The sequence below is a fragment of the Lingula anatina genome, chromosome 3 (genome assembly GCF_051362555.1).
Source record: "Lingula anatina isolate TDL-2025a chromosome 3, LinAna3.0, whole genome shotgun sequence".
Lineage (NCBI taxonomy): Eukaryota > Metazoa > Brachiopoda > Lingulata > Lingulida > Lingulidae > Lingula > Lingula anatina.
In genome coordinates this window covers 1,057,621-1,080,079 of record NC_141769.1, presented here as the reverse complement: position 1 = coordinate 1,080,079, position 22,459 = coordinate 1,057,621, and the positions used below count along the sequence as shown (strand labels likewise).

The 22,459-nt window shown below is 36.7% G+C and overlaps 1 protein-coding gene across 1 annotated transcript in view; it reads left to right on the top strand.

The window, feature by feature from the left end:
• The window catches only part of LOC106179536 (uncharacterized), a 73,482-nt gene that overhangs the window by 11,808 nt on the left and 39,215 nt on the right, over positions 1-22,459 (top strand). The window contains exons 4-5 of the mRNA XM_013563215.3: positions 15,005-15,580; positions 16,031-16,159. Of these exons, the coding sequence (XP_013418669.2) occupies positions 15,005-15,580; positions 16,031-16,159 (705 nt within the window). The remainder of the gene's footprint in view (positions 1-15,004; positions 15,581-16,030; positions 16,160-22,459) is intronic.

Sequence of the window (22,459 nt, the reverse complement as noted above, 5' to 3'; positions counted from 1 at the left end):
CAATTTATATTTTGAAAGTTCTGTGATAAAGCCAGCAAACTTGTTATCTTAGTAGGATTAACCGTTGGTATCTTCTTGCTTTTTATGTACAGACACAGATGTGTCTGTACATATTGCCATCACCTGCGTCTGTCGTCGCCGATGCCGATGCCGATGGCGATGCCGATGCCGATGCCGATGCCGTCGCCGTGCACTTTACTTGTAAACACGATAAGTGGAAGGCAGTTTTACTTTTTGGCTTTATATTTACAGAGCTGATGAATATTCATAAAACGCAGGTCAAGTTCGAAAATCAGCATGATCGGGCCATTATTGTAGAAGTTATGCTGTTTTTTCACTTTTCAGCATATTTTTCACATTTCCTCAGATTCAATTCTTAGGCATGTTAATAGTCTCATTATTTAACTAATAAGATACGTAAAAGTTTTTGGTTGACATTTCCTGCATCTTTACAACATTATTAGTTGATTATGTAAAAATGATGGTAAACTTGTTATCGTGTATTGTGTACTAAAGTGTCAAAAATGGAAATAAACTCATATCATTGCAGTTTGTGAGATTCAATCATTCACTATGTTCAGAATCTCAGAATGGAGGAAATTGGACATTTAACACTATTCTATTGATATTTTTCCCATCTCATCAATTTTCTTAGTTGATCATATAAAAATTGCAGTAAACTGTTTATTTTGTTTTATGTTAAAAAATTGTTAAAAATGAAAAAAAAAAACATTTCAGAACAGTGCTGTCTTTGTTTACATTTTGGCATTTTCAAGTTGTGACTTTGAAGTTCCATGGGCCTGAAGACCTTTGCTAGTCACATTTTCTGAATATCCATGATACTAATATTTTATTATTAAAATTGATGGTCATTATGCTGTTAAACATTATGTAATATTGCATCAAAAAAAAAAAAAAACTACGGTAATGTGCCATGAATTTCGAACAGTAGAAAATAATTAAATTTGGGAAAAGATCGTTCTGGCCGAAATTCATGAAATGGAGGTGCTCAGAACTTCCGAAAGTTCGAATTTCATGGAATTCTGTCAATTTTGACCGGAAGTTGACTGTTCGTCGCTAGGCCTTCTGTTATCTTCTCCCGACGATCTATTTAGAGTTACCATAATGTATGATGTGTGAGTGTCGGTATTTGCGACCAAAGGTATACACGTACTTTCACCCGATCACTGTGTATGGCCCATAGATAGAGCGGTACTGTTGTCTAGGGCCGCAAAACAGCATCGTTATCAGTAGTGTCGTTTTTCAAAAGCGATTCTGGCAGCCAGAAACTAGTGTCGTTTTTCAAAAACGATCCTGGCGCTCAGAACGGGAGTGGACGGAGGGAGAGACGGCCGACGATTAGCGTCTGCCACGGCCAGATAACCTTTACTAAGGAAGCTTAGTGTTACCGTTGCTCCTTTTCGTGCACTGAAACTGAGACGACAGCCGATCAGTGTCTATGGCGCACGTGCAGGTAGCCTTCATCTGCGATAAGTGTCTTCCGCGACCAGGTTCGTTGCCTTTACCGTTAAAGTCGGGCGGAGCTTTACGCGCGAATGCGTCCTCATCTCGCCGTTCGCGGGTCGGTGTCTCCGACGCATACGTAGCCTTCCCTGCAGAAGCCGGCCTTGGCATTACGGCCTCTCCTCCGTGCGGGGAGGCCACTACGACCGCAGATCGGTATGTGCGGCGCACAGGTAGCCTTCGCCACGGCAGCCGAACTGTGTATTACGGTCTCTCTCCGTCGTGCACTGCGACCAAGATGACCGCTGATTGTTGTCTGCGATCAAATATACTAGGTTTGGGGGGGGTGCAGGGTCGTTTTTTTTTCCCGCTCAGGCAACCCAATCTTAACCAGCAGCAGCAACTGATTTCCTGGCGCATAGTTGCGTCAGTGTACGCATTTGAAAAGCGTGTACGTTTTGTCATTGAAACCATCTTCAAACAAACGCGAGAGATAGGTAATCTAGATTAAACCGAAAAGGCAGCTTTTATATTCGTTCAAGGGACTGGAAGATCGTCAATGGGAGATACAGTAGTGAGCGATCTGAGCGCGACAATAAGCCAATTTCCACACTAGTTCAAGGGACTTCGTTACTATATTCGTCAGCAAGAGATCGTCAGCGATCCGAGCAAGCATAGAAGCTTGGACTTTTTGTCCATGCTAGAAGGCAATTTTCAGGTAGTCAGCAGGATATGATTTGCAGATTTGCGACAGGGGCGTAACCAGGCATACGCACGGATACACTGTGCGTATATAATTTTTTGGCCAACCATGATATTATTCTCTATAAATCTAGTGTACTTTTCAAGGAATATTATCGAAAATCCCCTTCGATTATAAGTTAATGTCACCTGAATGTACAAATTCTCTGTATAATTTATATATGCACCATTGTTCTGACACCCTTCTCGTTTGCTTTCACAGAACTGAGGTTAACAATACTAGTTACCATCTGAAGTCCGATCTTAATCGTCCATCTAGCTGGAACTTGCTTTACCTCTTACTTAGAGGGTAAAGTGCCCTTCAGCTCACAGGTAGCTTTTGTCTTGAGTGTATCGAACGAGATATTTATCTCAGATAAGAATCTACCTGTGTGTTATTTCAAAGAGCTGCTCCAGCAGACCTGGGGGCACTAGATAAATCTGATCATCGGGCTAAACAAGGAGCCAGAGAAACAAAGGAAGATTGATTTTCCCTGCAAAGTTTCAAAGAATTTTGACACGGACTTGATCCAGCTTAACCCTCCAAACTAACGGGGTGGCATGGGCAATTTTTACAAAATTTACAAACAATTAAACTTAGATATATTACAATTTTATCCTATAATATAATTTTGGGAGGCATGCACCCGCATGTAAGCTGGGTGATGTCAGTAAGCCCCTAGTTAAATAAATATACCCTTATGAGCAAGGCTTTTCCCAGCGAACCGTCCAGCCGTCATTTGGACGGCCGCTGACATCACCGGTCGACCTATATTTTCAAAGACGGTTAGACGGCTTGCGACTTTTTTTTAAATGACGTCTTGGCTTGTCGGGACAGCCGTGGACGTTGTAAGAAATTTTCTTAGAGTAATTTGACGTACCTAGCTTTTATGATGCGTCACAGATGAATGGTACTACTTTGTAGTGTACGCTGATATTTAGTCACGACGAAACTACTTCCTAAAGCTTACAAAACACAATAAAATGTTTCTATGAACTTTAAGATACACATTCCACGCCGTATGCAGCAGTGACAAGAGTGACCTTCATGCGGTACAAAACACTAAGCAAACTACAGGCCAATTTGTGAAAGGGGACACCTTCCGGACCTTCATACGCACGGCAACTGACAAAGCTGATTGACAAAAAGGAAAATTTCAAATTATCAGCGAGAGATCGTTCGCAATCCGAGAGAGACCAGGAGGCAATTTTCATATTTGTTAAAGAGACTTCGTAAGCCAAAGGGCGAGACGAGAATGCAATTTTCGTATCGTCAGCGTCGCAATCCGAGTGAAACGAGAAAGCTCATACTCGTTCAGTTGCTTTCGTTTGCGGCAGATCGTCAGCCGGAGATCGTTCTCGATTGTTTTTAACCCTCCATCCCTCCCCATTGGAATTTATAATTTTTAAAAATATTTTTCATTTCATTTGTACATTTCAAGGGACTTCATTAGCGGAAGATCGTCAGCGGGAGATCGTGAACGATCTGAGCGAGACAAGAAAGCAATAATGGTGATCTTTATTGCAGCTCTTAATATTGCTCTTTTGTTCTGTTACTGAAGTCTCTACTGTTAACAATGCTATTGTGCGCCTCAGCAAAACTACCGATCGCTATCTCACACCGAATACTGCGGTAAAGAAACAACAGCCCGACAGTACAACTCTTAATAGATTCTCCTGTTATCTGAATGAATGGATATGACGATGTTGTTTAGCGTCCTAAACTAACTGTACTGATCGTTATCTTGCACCTTGGGCCGCACACGTAGTACTCAGGTAAAGGTACGCTAGGGCAACATTGCCGACCGTTAGATCTTTATAAGCGCGAGAATAGCCCGGTGGCCGATTTTAGGTGTACGAAATTCACGAAATGAAGATCGCGCAAAATTGCTTACTGGCCGAAATTCATGGTCCAGAAAAAACTCCAGACGGCCGATTTTAAGATCGTTCGAAATTTAAGAGCCGTTCGAAATTCATGGCACTTTACCGTATTTTGGGCACTGCTCCCATGATGACCATTTAAGAAAAACCATGTCACTTACTGTTCTCAAACTTACAGGAAAGAAACATGGGACTAAAATACAGCTTCAGTAGGCAATGCAGTCTGTTTGGTAATTCTTACTGCCAGTTAAATGGTTTCACATATTGGCATTTTCAAAGTGTGACTTTGAAGTTCCACGAGCTTGTTTATTATTGCATCAAAATTGGCAAAATGACCTCTTTTGCATCCTTTTTTCTGTTATTTTGTCTGTACATTTGACAGCTTTGCTGCCTTGTCTTACATTGGCTGTAATTGCAGAATGTAATACACAAATTACTTATTTAGTCAAGCTCAAAGACTACAAAGTTGGTATCTTATTGTAATCAAGTAAGTCTAGATGACAAATTGTGATATATTGAAGCATTGCAATATGCACTGCCATTAATATCAATACTGTCAGCAGGAGAAATTGGTCTGTTTAGGTGCATTCACACTTGGGTTCTTTTTTAGGCAGAAATTTGACTAAATGCATCATTTGTGGTCACATCTGTTCATAAGTAAGACCGCATTCCCAGAGATTAGATTGATCCAACTAGATCGACCTAACTCCCTGGGGGTTCACACTATATAGCTGTCAGACGAGTGGGCACTAAAGTTAATTACCCCCTTACAGCATGTAGTAGGCAGGAGGGACATTTAAGCCGGATTATCTGACAGTTATGTAGTGAGACTCCTCACGGGGATAGATCGATCTAAAATCTATGGGAATGCACCCTAAGAGTTTATGATGTGTAATGTTGTGTGAGGAGGGGATGACAGGATTAATAGACAGCTTAGCTTAATACACACAGGGTCTGTCCACATAATAACAATAACCAAAGAACACACCAGTGGTGCAGACCTCCCCAGGAAAACTGCTATTAAACTTCTTCATATGATATTTGGAGATCCAGATTCAGATGAAATCATAGTCAATCCTTTTTCTTCTAAGTAACTGTCTGGACTGACCATTTCATCAAAATTTGTGAAGAGCTTTTTGAGATATTTTCTCCAGAAGGAAGCAGACCTAGACAAGTGAAACAACTGAAGAAGCCATTAATACCTTCACCATTGGTGGACATTTTTTCTTTTGTTCTTCCATCCAACCTTATTATAGGTGGGGTAATATTGATACCCTGATACTGTTTTTTCTTTGACTAGAAATTTTAGCCACATTATCTGTTGATAGAAGTGGTACCAAGTTTAGTGGTCACAACCTCAATGGAAATGCGGCTTGACTTAGGAACCCAATATTTTAGATCAAATGTATTGCTGATGTCATATAAAGTCTTTTTCTGGTCTAAAATTATCCTGTGTGTAAATACAACTTCATGAAATGATATTTTTATTTGATGAGCTAGAGTCAGGAAGGTATGCGTGTATACAAGTAATGTTTGACTATTTTTTCCAGTCCAGCTGGTACTCAATTGTTTATTGATTGTTGATATTAGAGTGAAAATTGTTTATTGATAGTTTTTTTCCCAGAGTTTTGTACTTCATAGATTGCGATGAGCTGAATACAAAGTTGAATGATTGAAATCTTGGAGATAAATTTTTTGGATGATAGATTATTTATTTTATAGAGAAAAAAATTGTTGGACAAGTAGTTGTAAGTTAGATGTAACATATGACACTCAGAAAGAGTTGGAAAAGGAATTATACCTGCCCAGTACTGTTGTAATATATGATGTTCCTGTAAATGAGAAAGTCCCCATCTTCTTTTGCATGAATTGCAAATTCTACTTTATCACAACAGTGTTATGGTATATTGTGGTTGCGTTTTATGAAATGATTATTGTATTCAAAATTCTTTCAAAATTAAAATTAAAAAAAAAAAAAAAAACATTGTTCCAAATTTGTATGGATGCATTCCGCACAGGAGAAACAAGACACCAAACCCTTGCTGACAAGTTCAGGTGAAGCAGAAGTCACCATTCATAACAATTGATTTACCAGTAATTTAGTTGCCTGAATCTAATATTATGTATATTCCTCTGGGGTGAAACATGAGAACTCTACCTCTAGACCACAGCTGTATTGTACTGGGAAAGAGGTATCATGACACTCCATGTGGACTCGGAACCATTAAAATAAACATCTAGTTATTCCGAGATGTCTCTCTCTCTCTCCAGCCTGAAATCACCCTTTGTCTGCATTCATAACCAGAGTTGATCCGTGGACTAAGAGATCTGTGGAGCAAAAATGGCCAACCCACTTGAAAGCTTACCGTATAATCCCTATGGTGAATCTGTTCAGTGTCTATTACGGAATTATGGGGCTTTTACGTGGGTCAGCAATACATGATCCGTGGATCTGTTAATCCGCAGATCAACTTGTTCTGAGTGTACCCTCTGTCTGTCTTCATCCTGGTAGCCCAACTTCCCCTGTTAAAATCAAATTTGCATTGAGCAAGTATTGTCACCATTATTCCTAAATGAGTTCCAGGAAAAACCGTGATAAAGAATTCTTGGAAAAGCCTAACCAGAAAGGTCTAACCAGTATTTGTTTGTATAGGATGGCTGGGTAGATCACTTGTGATCCCACTCTTGTGCTCAGTGTCACCAGGAGATGGTTTCATTTCACATCAGGGTTTCATCCTCGGAGAGTACGGTAATGATGCCATCTTTTCAATGGGGGGAAATTGTGAATTTTACAGATACTGTATTTTGAAAGTCATAATTCTTTAAAATAAGAGCATTCCTATTGAGTGGTTGCAACACGATTTAAAAGCAGACTACCTTATAGTTCTATTCTATACATTAAAAGCACCACAAATGCTGTACAAAAATATAATTTTTATGATTTTAAAATGATGTATCTGAAAGTTTGATCATTTTTGACCATCGAAAAGATGGCGTCGTTACCGTAATGCAATATTGGAGTCATACTGATAGGGGCCTGTTCACATTTATGTGGAAGTGTAGGCAAATGAACAGACTGGGGAAATTGGCCAAGTTTTTTTATTGGCTATTTTTTGTTAGCAATTATTTGAAGTAAAAAATGGTGTATTTTGTGGTGATGGTACCCACTGAATAATTGCATTTTCTTGGCATAGAATCTATGCAGAGAATTCAAGTCACATGCTTATATCATGGCTGGATTTGGGGTTTTCACATCCACCAAGGGCATGTTCCAGGAATTAATAAACAAGACTAAGGTGTTTTCCATATATAATTTTAATGGCAGGGATAAAAGTGCTAAATAGGTGTCCAAATTACAGAAGTTAATTTTCAAAATATTGTCTCACATATATAGCCACCTTAACTTGAGAAGAGCACAGTGTCTTGCTGGGGACAGTTGACACAGTCGTACACGGAATATTTTCTCTTGGTTTGAATTATTATATCAAATTTTAGAAAACTGTTGTCCCTGTGACTCTTCCTTGGTGTTCCTCCATTAAAATTGGAGGGAGTATTTTTACCTTATTTCAGGTGAGATCACTTTATGGTGTTTGATGATCTTGGAATAATTCAGCTATAATTATGGGTTAAAATATGCCTTAAATTCAGGGAGTTAGATTGTGTGACATCCTGCTGAGGCATAACACTTCTAAGTTGTGGATTGCAATCTATTGAATTACTTAAGCACATGCTGTGTACCTTGTAGGAATATTCTGAATAATAATGGCTCAAGGATACCTTGGTTGTTTTGTTGATTATTTGTTTTTGGATGATTTATTTAAAATGAGGTTATAAGGTAACAAAGATAAAAAAGTTGACATGATAAAATGGCCTAGCTTTCTCAAAAAATAAATATTTGGAAGTGTTGTTTAATTACTGATTATGGATGACAAATTGATTTCATTTTTGATTTTGCAAATACTAACAGTATTTTTAGTCACAGTTCTTTTTCTTTTTATTTCTGGGTGTAGATAATTAGGGTTATTGGTGACGTAATGATGAATTTTTTGCATGCTGATTTTTTTAAAGGGGCCATACATATTAAAGTAACCGGCCTAGGATATGAAGCTGATGACAGACAGAGGAGTCAAGTTTTTTATCAGGGATCAATATTAAGAAAGTTGATTTTCAGGGTCTGATGGTAATGACATATAATGTGCCAGTAATGGCAGGCTGACAGAGGCATGAAGGACAAACTAACTAACGCAGATAAAGAATCGATGAACACTGAAGAAAAACATTGCAAATTGTGAGTGGGAGGGATGGCGCAGCAGTAGGAATCATTCAAGAAGAATAGCATCAATGAGGTTTTCACCAAGCATCATTGAACATGGTACTTACCAAGGTCTACCAAGAGGATATTGACAGAACAAAGTAGTTACTTGTAAAACCACTCAAATCATTTCTTTAATTTTTGATTTTGTTGTTAAACAAGTCCAAAAATACTTAGCTTTATCTCACATTTTACTATCATTCTTATAGTACATCTTTATTTTCTTACATATATAAAAGTATAAGAACCTGACAGGTTAACAAACTTGTAAAAGAAGGTGAAAAATTATACACATCTTTCATATTTTCTTCTCTGTCTGGGAAGATGATCGTTTTACTTTATCCCAGCAGCACAAAGATGGCTGAAAGCATAAATGTCAGTAAACAAAGCATCCAGACGATTACACATAACTTTGAGGTATTCTCTCATAGACAAAGCACATTACATTTTTTGACCAGAAGTCTGACATGACTGTAATAGTTGGGGTTGTAGTCTTCAATATGATCAAACTGCCAGTAGGAAGTATATATGAATTCAGGATTTTCAGTCTATACAACTGAATTGATTTATAAAACCGATTGATAAAAAGTGACAATTTAAGATAGTGATTTGGGTGAGACATTAGTAAGAAGACCTCAATGCAGGGTTAGGATAGAATAATATTATAGCCATAATGAGTTCTCAATGTCATCACTTTTGTCCATAAATCTATTATCAGCTCAAGAGTCTGGGACAGATGAATATGTTGAAGTTGCAGAAGACAGACAGTCTTAATCTAAAACAGTGGCTTTAAATTTGATTGAATTTTGAAGAATTTTAGTCAGGACATGAGAGAGAAAGAGAGACTTGCAATACAACACATTCAAGTATTCCATGCAAATTGTCATTCACTCAAGTACGATGCTTAAGTCTGTTGTTGAGAGAGAGAGAGAGAGAGAGATGTGCATCCAAGGTTGGTAGCCTCTTTGGTTGTCTTGCTGAACTCTCTACAGACAGGAAGACCATCATCTTCTCAATATTTATCATACTGCACTTGTATCAGGGTCAAGGCAGAACATCGATCCTCACTTAAAAGGCTGAGCTGTGTGGGAGGGGTGTGGTCACATTTACCCAACATTAACACCAGTCACGCCATACTTAACTCAGAGATGTATCACTTCTACTGCGGTAATGGCACCCACAGCGGGACAGGACAAAGATTGTCTCATTAACGTCAAAGTTCAGGATGGAAAGAGTGTTGAGGAAAAAAGGTGGGATGTTATAAAACTGGTGTGGGTAAGACATGGTTGTACACTGGCATGCTGTCTGTTGTTTTTGCATTTTTTTCATGAAAATTTATTTGAAAAAAAAAATCTCTGAAAGGAACATTATAATTTAATTATAGTTAATAGTTTTTCAAGATATTTAAAAATACTTTTAACCATTGTTTTTTTAATCATTTATTTGGATGTTGAGGATATGTAGAAGTATCTGCCTACCATAATTTTTGTCAAATATTATCTTGGATGCAATATTTGGTTCAACTTTGACGTAATTGCAAGGAATGAAACAAAAAATGTAAAACAGATATTTGTTTTTGTTTTGTTTTGTATTGGATTTTTTATGTTTTGCCACCAGACAAAGTTGCAGCACTTACAATTTATCACACTCTTCTTTTCTTCTTTTTTTTTCTCTGAAGATGATGGATCACATATAGAGGAGACAGAACAGTGCGTCTGTCATCCCTCTCTGATGAATTGTTTCAAGTTCATCTAAAAAAAACTTTTCAGTTACTCTTATTAAGATTGAAGCTACTACAAAATACAAGTGAATAAAGAGATAGATAGACAGAGGGAAAGAAAAAACAAAACCAAATTTAAGAGGTCTCTTTCATATGGCATATTTGAGTATAGAAGGGCAATATGGTTAATGGTAGATAATACCTTTGGAGATCCAAGATAATGATGTACTGTAATGATCATAATGAAGATCTTTTATATCTTACATGCGATATGACCATGGGGACATCACAACAGTTGTGTGCGGAAATAATTGTACACGTATAAAAGTGTTCACAGCCAGACTTTGAACTCCATGTCCTAGCCACGTATTTTCAGAGTTCATTCCTATCTTTCCAATAATAAGCATGTAAAATAATTTGACACTTTTCCACCAGGTTCAGAAGAGGGCTATTAGATGACATTACCATATAATTTATAAGGCCCAGCTTCCTGTTGGACGTGATATTCAATTTTTAAAACACAGGACGTTAATTTATCCCATGCCTACGTAGATGCAAACACAGCGTGTTGGCTGCTCCATATTAAAAACTTTATATTCAGTTGGCAGCCACACCCAGTTCTGGTGCAGCTAACCAGAACTTGCACTCATAATAATCCAGGGCTGAGGCCAAATATTACGTCAATGACCTTCTGACAGGATAAATTTGGGAAATCCATGGTCTGGGGCCCCATGTATTACAGTGAGTATCTTTGTATGGATCGTGAATAGATAAATGAGAACTGTGGAGAGCAAGGGTTATAGCATATAGTGTAATCATTTGTTTTTTCAGCTTGTTTTTTGAGATCATTTTTGGACTCCTTAATATAGCAATAGAGCTGAAGAAACTGCCTGGAACTCTCCTTGTAGACTGAGGTAGTCCTGCCACAAATAGAATTACTATATTTAAGTTTATTGGAGCCATTGAGTGAGGCAAGTTGTATATACTAGCTGCAAGGTAAGATTGTATCAGTTTGTGTTTAGACAGTGATGAAAATGATGGAATGCATTACCTCAGACAGATACCTAGTATAACAATCAACATAGAAAACAGCTTGGTCCAGGAGCGTAGAGCGATCGAGAAATTGACATGATTTTTTCGTAAGGTGTAAACCCACCTTAAGCTGTGCTTGGTAATGGCATGATGGGAATTATCGCCTATTAACCTCGCGGCTGCCCTAAAGCTAATAATGTTGACTGTGATCAATAGGCTGCTGGAAGCCTGCATACGAAACCTTATAAAATATTTGTGGCAAAAAGAAGCATTCAGAATTAATAATTCATAGCCAATAGCCAAATCAGGATGTAATATAAAAAATAAGGTACAGCCGGCCGTAGTTCTATCTTCAAGATAATAGCTGAGATAAAAAGTTGACGTTGGCCTAAGTAAGATGTCAATGACATCAACTTAAAAATTGACCAAAATTAATTATGATAAAGGGAAATGAAAATAAAGGAAACAAAAATAAAAGGAAGAAAATAGCAGAATATTCCAATATTAGCACAGAGCAGTGGTATTAATTTCAGATCTTTACTGGAAGGAATGTGGGCCCTGGATACACAGTAAATAACAGATAAATAAAAATAGTAAATTAGAGAATAAAACATTATTTGTAGCGATGGCAGAGATAAAGACATGACATAAGCAGGTCCTCACTGAACAAGTCAGCTGTTGTACAGGAACCTGGAGACAGTTGAGGGTTCTGCCCCAATTAATTGTCTCTGGTCCAAATGGTTTCTTCCAACTCTTGGTTGATTTGGGTGTGGCTAGTTACTGCTGACAAAAATAAATTGGTTGTGCAGAGAGAACATAGCAGGCTGAATGGTCTTAACTGTGTGCCACTTCCAGTGTATTGTTTGAAGGAATAGAGACAGATTTAGGCAAGTATTTTGTAAATATTATCACCCACATGGCTGAGATCCTGTGGTTATTTTGACTGTGGTGTAATTGTGTTCATGGTTTTGTACTCTGTGAATGCAGTGACACTTGAAGCCTGTAGAAATGTCAGGAGGTAAGTCAGCTGATGCTTAAAGTCCGTGCTACCTTGTAACACTAAGGTAAAAATATATATACAGGGCATATGTTCTCTTAATAAGGCAGCTTTTTTTTTCAGGTGCTGAGTCCCGCTAGGACCAGCCATGTGTGTCAGTCAGTTTTCTTTATGATGAGATTACAGGCCATTTAGTTGAGGTTGTCCTTACAAAACTACTTTTGTGGATAAAGGGCTGTAAAAGTAGTTTGTTACATGAGTATGTGTCATAAGTTGATGCTTAGTGAATGAAGATGTAGCCTAAATTAGTTGGTTTTGTACCTTGTTATATGCCTGCTCAGTTGGGAAGATCACCTGTCTTCAACCATCATAGCCCTCTGAGGGCAGTATGTTGAGAGAGAGAGAGAGAGAGAGAGAGAGAGAGAGAGAGAGAGAGAGAGAGAGAGAGAGAGAGAGAGAGATTGAAAGAGGGGGGGGGGGCAATTTTTGCTGTATGCCTGTCTGTATTAAGTTTTTTCAGAGTTGATTTACTTTTCATTTCATCTTTTTTCATCATTACTCCCGAGTTCACAGAGATAAGTTGATGGAGAGAGAGCGGCATTCTACAGTAAAAGGTGTGTTTTAGGGAAAGGGAAGTTTCCAGGTTAGAGTTCAGAATTACGGTAAATTTGACTGCTAACAGCCAGTGTCCAGTGTATTTAACTTGTATGATACATATCATACCCAGAACTGAATTCTTGTGTTGATGAGAATTATTAGTTGACGTTCAGTTTAGATATTACGTAATATACACAAAGCACAAATTTTCTTGAATCAGTATCTGGACTTACACAATGCAATGCCAAGATTTTGTCCATATAATACTGTCCAACTCCATCTAGTCACTGGTGGTTCATGGAGATTTTTACCTTAGGGATGACATGATACTTACATGTCTTCATTACAATATATACATAGGTGTGATTGTTAATGTGATATTAGCAAATAGTATAATATCTGAAAACAATAAAAGGGAATTGTTATTATTTACAAGGGTTGTTTTGTCCAAATGTAGCAGGACCTCTGGTGTGAGTTTCAGGATATATCTGGTACCCTGGGTATCTGTACTGTGGATAGTTATGGCATGTGTTATCAGGGTACTATGAGATGGCTGTGATTGAGTCTGCCCTGAATCCAGACACGCAGGGTGCAATGTTTATTTTTATTTTAGACTCAAGGAAATGTTGACAGGTGAATTCAAAAGTTAAGGTTCTCATTGCAAGATAATCATGGAAAAATAATCATTTTAATCCATGGAAATCTGTTACAGTATCTTAGGGATATTTATACCTGTTTGCTTCTTCCACAAACACAGAAACTTGGTGCAAAGTTGATATCTGACCTTTGCTATAAATCACTACCTTTCATTCTAAACTAACCCAATAAACATGATACCTAGAGAGCAGTAACAAAGTATTTTATGTAAACATAGTTGATACGTAGGAAGGTCAGAGGCCAATCTTCTCTGGGCGTGGCTGTGTTGGACAGAATTGATTACGCCTTGTATCTTAACTTGCCCTTTCTGTGTAAATTTATCCATGCCCCAAAGAGATCTAGTTTACCTGTAGGTGCTGCTGCTGCCATGTTTATGCTGTGATCATGAATTTTCAGTCGTGATTGATGTATGTTAAGACCTTAAAGGTGATTGTTCTTTTTCTGGCTTGATTAAAATGCAGGTTTCGTACCGTGCTCATTGTTAATTGCCTTTTGGTACCACACTTGTACAGACATCTATTTACTGTTGTTGCTGGAATACAATATGTTGGATTAAAATTTTATTTCTTAATTAATTGCTGAATCATACTATCATTTGCATTTGTGTTTGTGATGATAGCTATGTAAAAAGGTGCACACTCACACACATACACACACACACACATGCACACACATGCATGTGCTCAAAAATGATTCAGTAAGCATCAAGTTTTGGTTCTGAAACAAGATGAGCATCTTGGTCTTAAATTACAAAGTTGTCTAACAGAATTTAAGATGAAGGACAACTAAAAGCACTCCTGAGTAGACGATACTCAAAATTACATGGATGACATGTGTTTTATTTGCTGCAATTACACATTTACAAAAGGCTTATACTGATGTCATTAATCTCCAGTATGTTAATGTCAAGGATTGTTATCATCACTCGTGTAATATACTAGACTAAGTAGAAAGATGGATATTATTGGCAGGAACATGACTGAACTGACGACCAATGAAAAGAGAGATGGTAAATTTAGTTGGGGGGGGGGGGGTCTACAGGTGGATTTCCTGTTTCTTTTGTTGTTTTTATTTTTCTTCTTTATCAACTTGACATCTCCTTACTAGAAATTTTGTTTTTTTTTATGATATCCAAAATTAAAATTTTGTTGATAACTTTTTCATATAAGCCTATAATATTTTGAATGCAATTGTGTTATATATTCATTTATTTGTGTGCGCATATGTGTGTGGGCATGTGTGTGTGTGTGTGTGTGTGTGTGTGTGTGTGTGTGTGCGCGTCCTTGCATGTGTGTGTCTGGGGGGTATTTGAATCATTTTCAACATTTTATGTTGTCCTTTTAATAGGTATATTTAGCAACTATATTGTTCAGCAGGCTTATAAAGCAAACTACTGATATGTGATTGATTCCAGAAATTGCAAATTTAATTGGTGAATATATTTTCAAAAATCTCCTGTTGTTGGTTTTACTTATTTTCTCTATTTTCTAAATTCTAGGATGAGAACACTGCCTTATTCAGTTGGTGATACATGTCCAGGAAGCAATATTGCCTCTCTGATCCTCTAGTTTTTACTTATTTTCTTTCATTTTCTACATTCTAGGATGAAAACACCACTGTGAGGTCACAAGCCAATGTCCAGCCAGATTCTTGCCAAACATTTGACGTCTCAAGTCACATTGCTCAAACCAAAACAGACCTAGTCAACCATTTATCCAGGGAAAATTCGCCGACCTCAGATCAGGACAGTGTCGGTCTTGAATTGTTTCAAGACAGTAAAAGTGACAGTGACAGCAGTGTTGATTCCTCGTCCGTTCTTAGTGGGACGCCTAAGAAAATCCTGACCGAGAAATCGAACAGAAATCCTACTACTGGACGGTCATTGAATTCAATTGTTGCTGCTTTATACAGTAATAAAAAAGGCCCAACACTGCCAATTGGTGCTACAAGTTGTACAGAAAGTTCTAAGTTTTCAGTGAATGGTGCTGCCTCTAGTCAAACAAACTCTCTCAGTATGACACACATTGCCAAGCGGACGCCTGAAAACCTCATGAACTTTTCTACGGCCATACATGACCATAATGGTGCTACTGGGTTGCTCATAAAACAGAGAACGGAAGCTCTGGAGCTTGAGGCAGAGGCTTCACTGCCCTTGCTGGATTCCCCAGATTTAGAAAGGGTAATTAAGATCTCATTTCTTGGTACGGCATTTATTTGAGTCCATTATGTTCTTTTTATGTTCATTGACAGAGGGTGTTGAATACACACCTTTGTCTTTTTCTGTATAATTCAAGTACTAACATTTATTATTAGCAGGAGATGATATTTCCCCTTTTAATTGAAAGTCATAACAAAATTTTGGTTGGGGATTGAATTTAGAATTTCAAAAGTCAACTTATGGTTAAGCATTAAGAGTGTCGAACAATTTTTGGTTTGATATATGGAAAATGTCTTTGACTGTATTACCTTTGATTTGTTACCAAGCTATTTACTTGCAGTAGCTTACCTATGATTAATTGACATTCTTTGAAAGAATAACAACTATTTGAAATATGTTAGAAAATAAATCATCATTATATCATAATTTACTGTGATTAGAAGAAAATGCCTGCCTCCTTCTTCTCTATAGTGCCCAAAATGTGGTTTCTACGAGGGAGAAATCCGCACTGACTCTGCTCTCCCTTGCCAGGAATGCCAGATGAAATTTACAAAAGCAATTCAGCTTAGTCATAAAACTGTTAGTGGTACCAAAAAAGTGGTAAGTACTTGTTTTTCTTTTTTCTTTCACCACTGTCTTTGTTTCAGGGGCATTAAATATATTTATTAGAGTGTAGCTAACATTACTGAAGATGGCGTCATTGGATATTACCAGAAGAGTAAAATTCTTCCATAGTTCCATCCAGCCAGATTATATTTGTTGTTTCTGAGATATTCCTAGGGCCAGTCACTTTTGAATATCAGAATTTCTAAGAAAATACATGAAGCACAGTTGCCGCCATCTTTAATCCAAGGACACAGGAAGGCAATCACTTTTAATGAGTGGTATTTTCACAGATATATCCACTAATTATTTTTCACCGAGGGAAATGACGTCTGCATGCCATAAGGTCTGAAAAACATGGCAATTATATTCCTACGTTCAGGAAGAGGTTTTCTTGATATGCAAAAAAAAAAAAAAAAATGAATGTTGGCATTAGTTTCAAGGTGTATTTGCTTAGTTAGAACTACATAATTTCGGGTTAGTGAAACCAGGTAGTAAGTAGATCTAGATGCAAATTAAAGAATTAATCATAGATATGTGCTGCTATTTTAAAAACAGAACAGACATTTCTTTCCACTTTCAGGAAAGAAAACCTGTTCAGTATTGAAAAAAAAAGGTGGAGAGCTTTTGAACATATTCTTGGGTGTGATTAGTAAGCTTAAGGCAATGTAAATTAATCAGTAATGCTTTCCAAAGGTTATGTTAATTATTCTGTTCCATTTTATCACATTTATAATGTTTTATAAGTTTCTGTTGATGTATTTGATACGTTGTATCATAGTAACAGATGTGTCCTCTCCTTTAAGGTGTGTTTACAGCCAACTTAGATCAAACCATCTCAGTACCACCCATATTTAAGCATTTCTAAGCTTGCCATCAGTAGACCCCAAAATGCCCCCCCCCCCCCCACCCCCCACCCACCCACCACCTCACTGCTTGGCATGTTAGGTCCAGATTTCGAGGATGAGATAGACATTTGGTAGGGATGGGTAACGGTGAGGAATTATGGTAATATAAACTCTTATAGGTTTATGTCATCAACATCAATTAAGACAATTGTCTTCATGGGGTTGCACCTTTATATGCAAATAGCACCGGGCACACTAGAAATATATGGAATATCATTTAGTGTTGACCTGGAATTTGACAGATGAAGAGTTTGTTATTGTATGTGAGGCGGGACCTCTTTTTGGTAGGAAGTGCTCCCCACAGGTATGGCCCTGATAGATGACCACACTCATTTAGATGACCGCACCAATTGAAATGACCACAGCAAAAGGGAGTGGATTTAATTTATATGTTACATGTATGCTTACATGGACTAAAGGAGGGAGATGTTTTGGGATTTGTTTTAGTAAGTTTGGTTACCGTGGAGACACATTGGCTACACAACCTTAGGGCCATTGCTACGTGCAGTGGTGAACAGAATGTGCATAAAGGGTTTTTGTTTGTTTGTAAACATAGAGGTTAATAAACCACTGTGTCTGCCAAATGTTTGATAACAGTCATACATTATCATAAATATTTAATGACACTATTCTTTGCTATTTATTACCCAGGTTGAGGGGCTGAAACTCTCAAATTGTTTGATTGTGTATTGTATAGTTAAGATTTATTTTGACATTGTTTACTTAGAAGAGAATATGTTGAAATAATTTAATAGGTTTGACAGAGAAAAGAGAAAGAAAGTTGACAACTAGGCCATTATTTATACAGAAGTTCTGTGGCCTGGGAAATAAGACGATTTCTTAGAATAGCAATAAATCCAAAATTAATCAGTGTTTTTCTGGACATACGACAAAAAGCTCAACATTTTATCCCAGGTAGAGTACAGAGGCCCTTTGAGGAAGGAAGGATTGGATGTAGAATTCTTCGCACCTCCATACCTTAGCGAACGAAGCAAAATAGCTGTTGCTTATGCTGATACTTCATACATCGATAAACTTGATGGATAGTTTATGTTAAATATTTCAGAATTAAGAATTCCAGTATAAATATACCATCAGGCTACGTCTTCCACTATTCTGTTTCAACAATTGTTTTTTTCACAAAGTCAATGATAAATTAACTTTTTCAAATGTATTTTAATTTCTTTCACTTGAAAGTTATTCATTATGAACCAAATCTTTTAAGCCCCCTTGTGAGCCTTGTAATTCTATGTTTGAATCATGGAAGGAAAAATTCACAGCATTTGTAAAGATGGCTTCTTCTTATCAAAAGTAGCCATGTTGTTCTAAGTCACTTTTTATTTTCCAATCAATGGCGGTTCTTTTATCAGTAGTTGAACCAACAAAGCTGAGAGAGCATACTGGAGGAATTCCAGCAAAGATCTCTCAATATGAGACTGGCTTGCTGGGAGTATTTAATTTACAGGTGGTATTTTAATTTCCTGCAAAATACTGCTCTTTGGTGAATCTAGGGATTCTCAATTGATTTTCACAAATTACTTGATCATGACAAGGCACAATTTGATATTGTCTGCCTTCCGCCTGCTTCTGTCATCTTGTTCAGTTGATTTGATTTGTGGATTATAAAAGAATGGTCTCTGGAAGACCCAAGGACCCTTCATTTTCCAAATGAATTAAATTAATCTGTCAGTATATATATTTAAAGTATAAAATAAATAATTTAGTATAAACCTGATAGTGCTCATTGCTAAAGTAATTTTTCATCAATTTTTTATCTGGGCTAGGTACTCTTCCCAGTGTAATGGACTTTGTTAGATGTTTCCTCATCTTTATTCTCTTTGATATTCAGATTGATATTCAGAATGGCAAGGTTGTCCACCTTTGTGTGCTGCTATCAGTTCTGTCTCTTATATGAAGCATCAGACTTTTTTTCATCTTCTCTTTAGAGGTCCAGTATAAAACATGTGTCAGAAAAAGCCTGTTGGTTTAAGGTTATTACACGGTGAAAATGTCAAGATTCTCTTGATAAAAATTGAAATCATCTTTGTTCTGATAATTGTAGTCCTTTTAAAGAATGAGTCTCAGCAGTGAGGTTTTCCATTTGAATTCTCATTAGTGGTGTCATTTCAAAGACATATTTCTTTTGATATCATTTGCTGTTGAAGGAATTTAAAATAGATATTAATTTTTTATCTCTGGCTTAACTTCACATGACCTTATATATCAACACCAGCAACATGGACGAGGCAAATCTTTTGATCAGAACATCTTGATGTGGCTTCTTCTCGTGTTATCGTCTTTCCTTGCTGATATTAGCTCCTGATTGGTGTAACGCAGTCTTGAATTGAAAGTAACCAATGTATTGGACAGGGTTAAATGCCCTGAGAACACAAAATCAATTTGAGTTGTCAGATGACTTAGTAGTTGCTTTTACTTACTGGAGTGTGACCTGAAAATACATTCATATAAAATAAACCACATTGTTATATGGCAGTGGATTGAGCCAATGATTTTTTGGATATGATAGTTACCAAAAGCATTGACCATTTGATTGACAGATCACAGAATTTATCCCTGGTTGCCTAAAAAAGGCAGATGGGTCAAGCAAGACATGGATGAGTTGAGGATTTTGCATTTTTAGTCCAATTTGAACCCAATGTAACCAGTGTGAACACTGAGTTAATGGAATGTTGAGAGCCAATGTGCAGTACAGGAATTGCAATTATGTTGCTGGGTTATCTCAGTGAGACAATGGGACTCTGGGGACTTGTTCTCTGTTGTCCTGCGCCAGTGAATTTATAGGTACTCATACAGCATCTGCTCTCATATTGTCATTTCCTGTGGTGTTGTTCTCTTAGGTGATAGAAAGAGAGATAATATTTTTTATTAACTTGGCATGTGTTTTCTGTAATGCAACAAAAATTACAATTATTAGGTAGGAAGAAAAAAAAAGGAAAGAATGCGAGCCACTAATGGCTGATATGTCACACAGATAAGTGAATTAATTAATGGCCGTGAAAAATTTGATTTTGTTTCTCATTTGCAAGGTATGTTCTATCATGTGCTTCTTTATTCAGAATTGCACACATACAACACGCACGCACACAAATACTTAAGGTTGACAGCACTGTAATATTTAGTATGCTTAGATTGTTGTTTATGATGCTGTTTTGTAAAAAATAGTGTAAATGGAGAGAGAGATTGGACAATTGCACGTACAGAAACATCCAAACTGTAATGTACACAATTAGTTACTATGGCACATGTGAGAGTACATTTGCATACTTAGAAATACTGTTTTGAGAATTCAAGATCACATCTTGAATTTCACCTATGTGGTCTGAGACTTTGGAGCTGTTATCATAGAGTTTAAAAGAGTAGGTGGAAATGAAAGTAACAGAGAGACTAGTGGAAGTGATTGCTTCATTTGTAGAGAAGAAACGAGAACTGCAGTAGCTGGGAGTGGCTTTCTGGATGAGTGCCATTTGTAAAAATGGCTGCCATTTGCTGTGTCAATTATGATACATTGTATAACTTGTAGTGATAATCACCTTATTCGTCACAATGAAAAATACTTAGCACTTTATTTGCTAGACCTGGTTGTAGATCTTATAGTTGAATAAAAAATGTTTTTTATGCACATGAAGTATTTTAGTATAATGTCACATATTTTTAGTGAAATTTTTGGAGTAAATTTGTTGGCATTTTTAAACTCTCTGTCATAAAGGTTATACAATGTAGATATAAAAATTCAAAGAAAGAACATTTTTCTCCTCACACGGGTCACATTTTCTAAGATCCGTACATACCTTGCCTATCCAATTTATCACAGTGTCAGCCATCTTTTCTGGCATAGAAAACTGAATAATGTGGACTCATTCTACCTTTTTATTGTATTTATTTGCTGTGAAACAAGGCATGACCCTAAAAAAGTATTATTTTCACAAAAAAAGGTAAGAAATAGATATCTTAGCTTTTTATGAATGGCTGGTTATTTTTCATCAGCATGTTTACTTTGTAAAAAGATGCTTTTATATAACTTCTCTTTATGAAGCTTTAGGTAACTTCTCTTTAGATGATTGAATTATGACGCATATCGGTAAAAATGTCAGTCTTTTTCATTCAAGCAGAAGTATCTTTGAAATCCAAACTTCTTTGGAAATGGGAGTCAACCCTTTAGTCTTGGTTTATCTTCTAATCTGCACATTTTCAGTTTTTCATTCTTTATTATGTAGTATTTTTTCCATTGCTAGGTGCATAATGAAAATTCATTGTTTATTATTTTTATGATGTGTACCATGATGTTACTAATGGTATGTTTTGAGGAAGATGATCACGTTGTAAGATGAGACTGAAGACGTACTGTGGTAGGCAGTGTGGTAGTTGTGCTTGGTACATCTTCAGCAGACGACACCTCTCCATTGTTTCACACCCAATCTGTCTTGATGTTCTCTTTTTGCACACAGTATGTATAGTTTTATACATGTATTTTATATAGTTATACACATAGGAACACAAATCTTGTGTGGGTATTAATGGATGTTATTTTTTCAAACAGATTGACTTTTCATTAGTGCCATTGCCTTGTCAACTGAATGAAAGTTTTATTATAGTTTTAAAAATGTTTCTATTTGGTTAGCAGTGTTGATCTCAGAATAGTTTTGAGAATTATGTATTTTATTCTTCTGTAGATATTTCTCGCGTGTGTGTGTGTGTGTGTGTGTGTGTTGTGTAAATTTAGTCATTATGATTATCTTTTCTTCCCGGAAGACTTATTAAATATTGAGAAAATAATTGTTTCCATTTTTACCAAATCCACTGTGTATTGAGGATATGTTTCATGATAATCGGGTAACATGAAAAAGGATATTAAAATAAATTTGGTTTAGAGTTCCTTGCAGTGAATCAGGCTGGGTGACTCAGACCATGTAATTTGTTATAGGAAGTGAACATATATATAACACTATTTTTATTGTACTGTGTGGTTTGAGCCAGGGAAAATGGTGTCCTTAATGTTGTGTTAATAAAACTGGTCATGCAAGGTGACATGAGGGGATGTGTGAGTTACGAACTACGTATTAGCTATCTGTATGTCTTCTTTATTATTTAAAAGTGATGAGTTTTTTTTCTGCAAGAAGAATTGATTGACACAAATGTTGTGAAGTATTTGATTTTTATCATTATTATTATTACTATTATTATTAGTAGTAGTATTTCAAAACAAGAAAACATGCAAAACAAAAAGTCATAATACATATTCAATTGGTATCAAAAGTCTGATAAATTGATTTTATTTTAAAGTTGAACCTCACAAGTGCAGAAAGAAAATATTGAAGGATGATGAAGAAGAGGAGGTTTGTAAGTTAATGAACTATGTAGTAGCTATTTG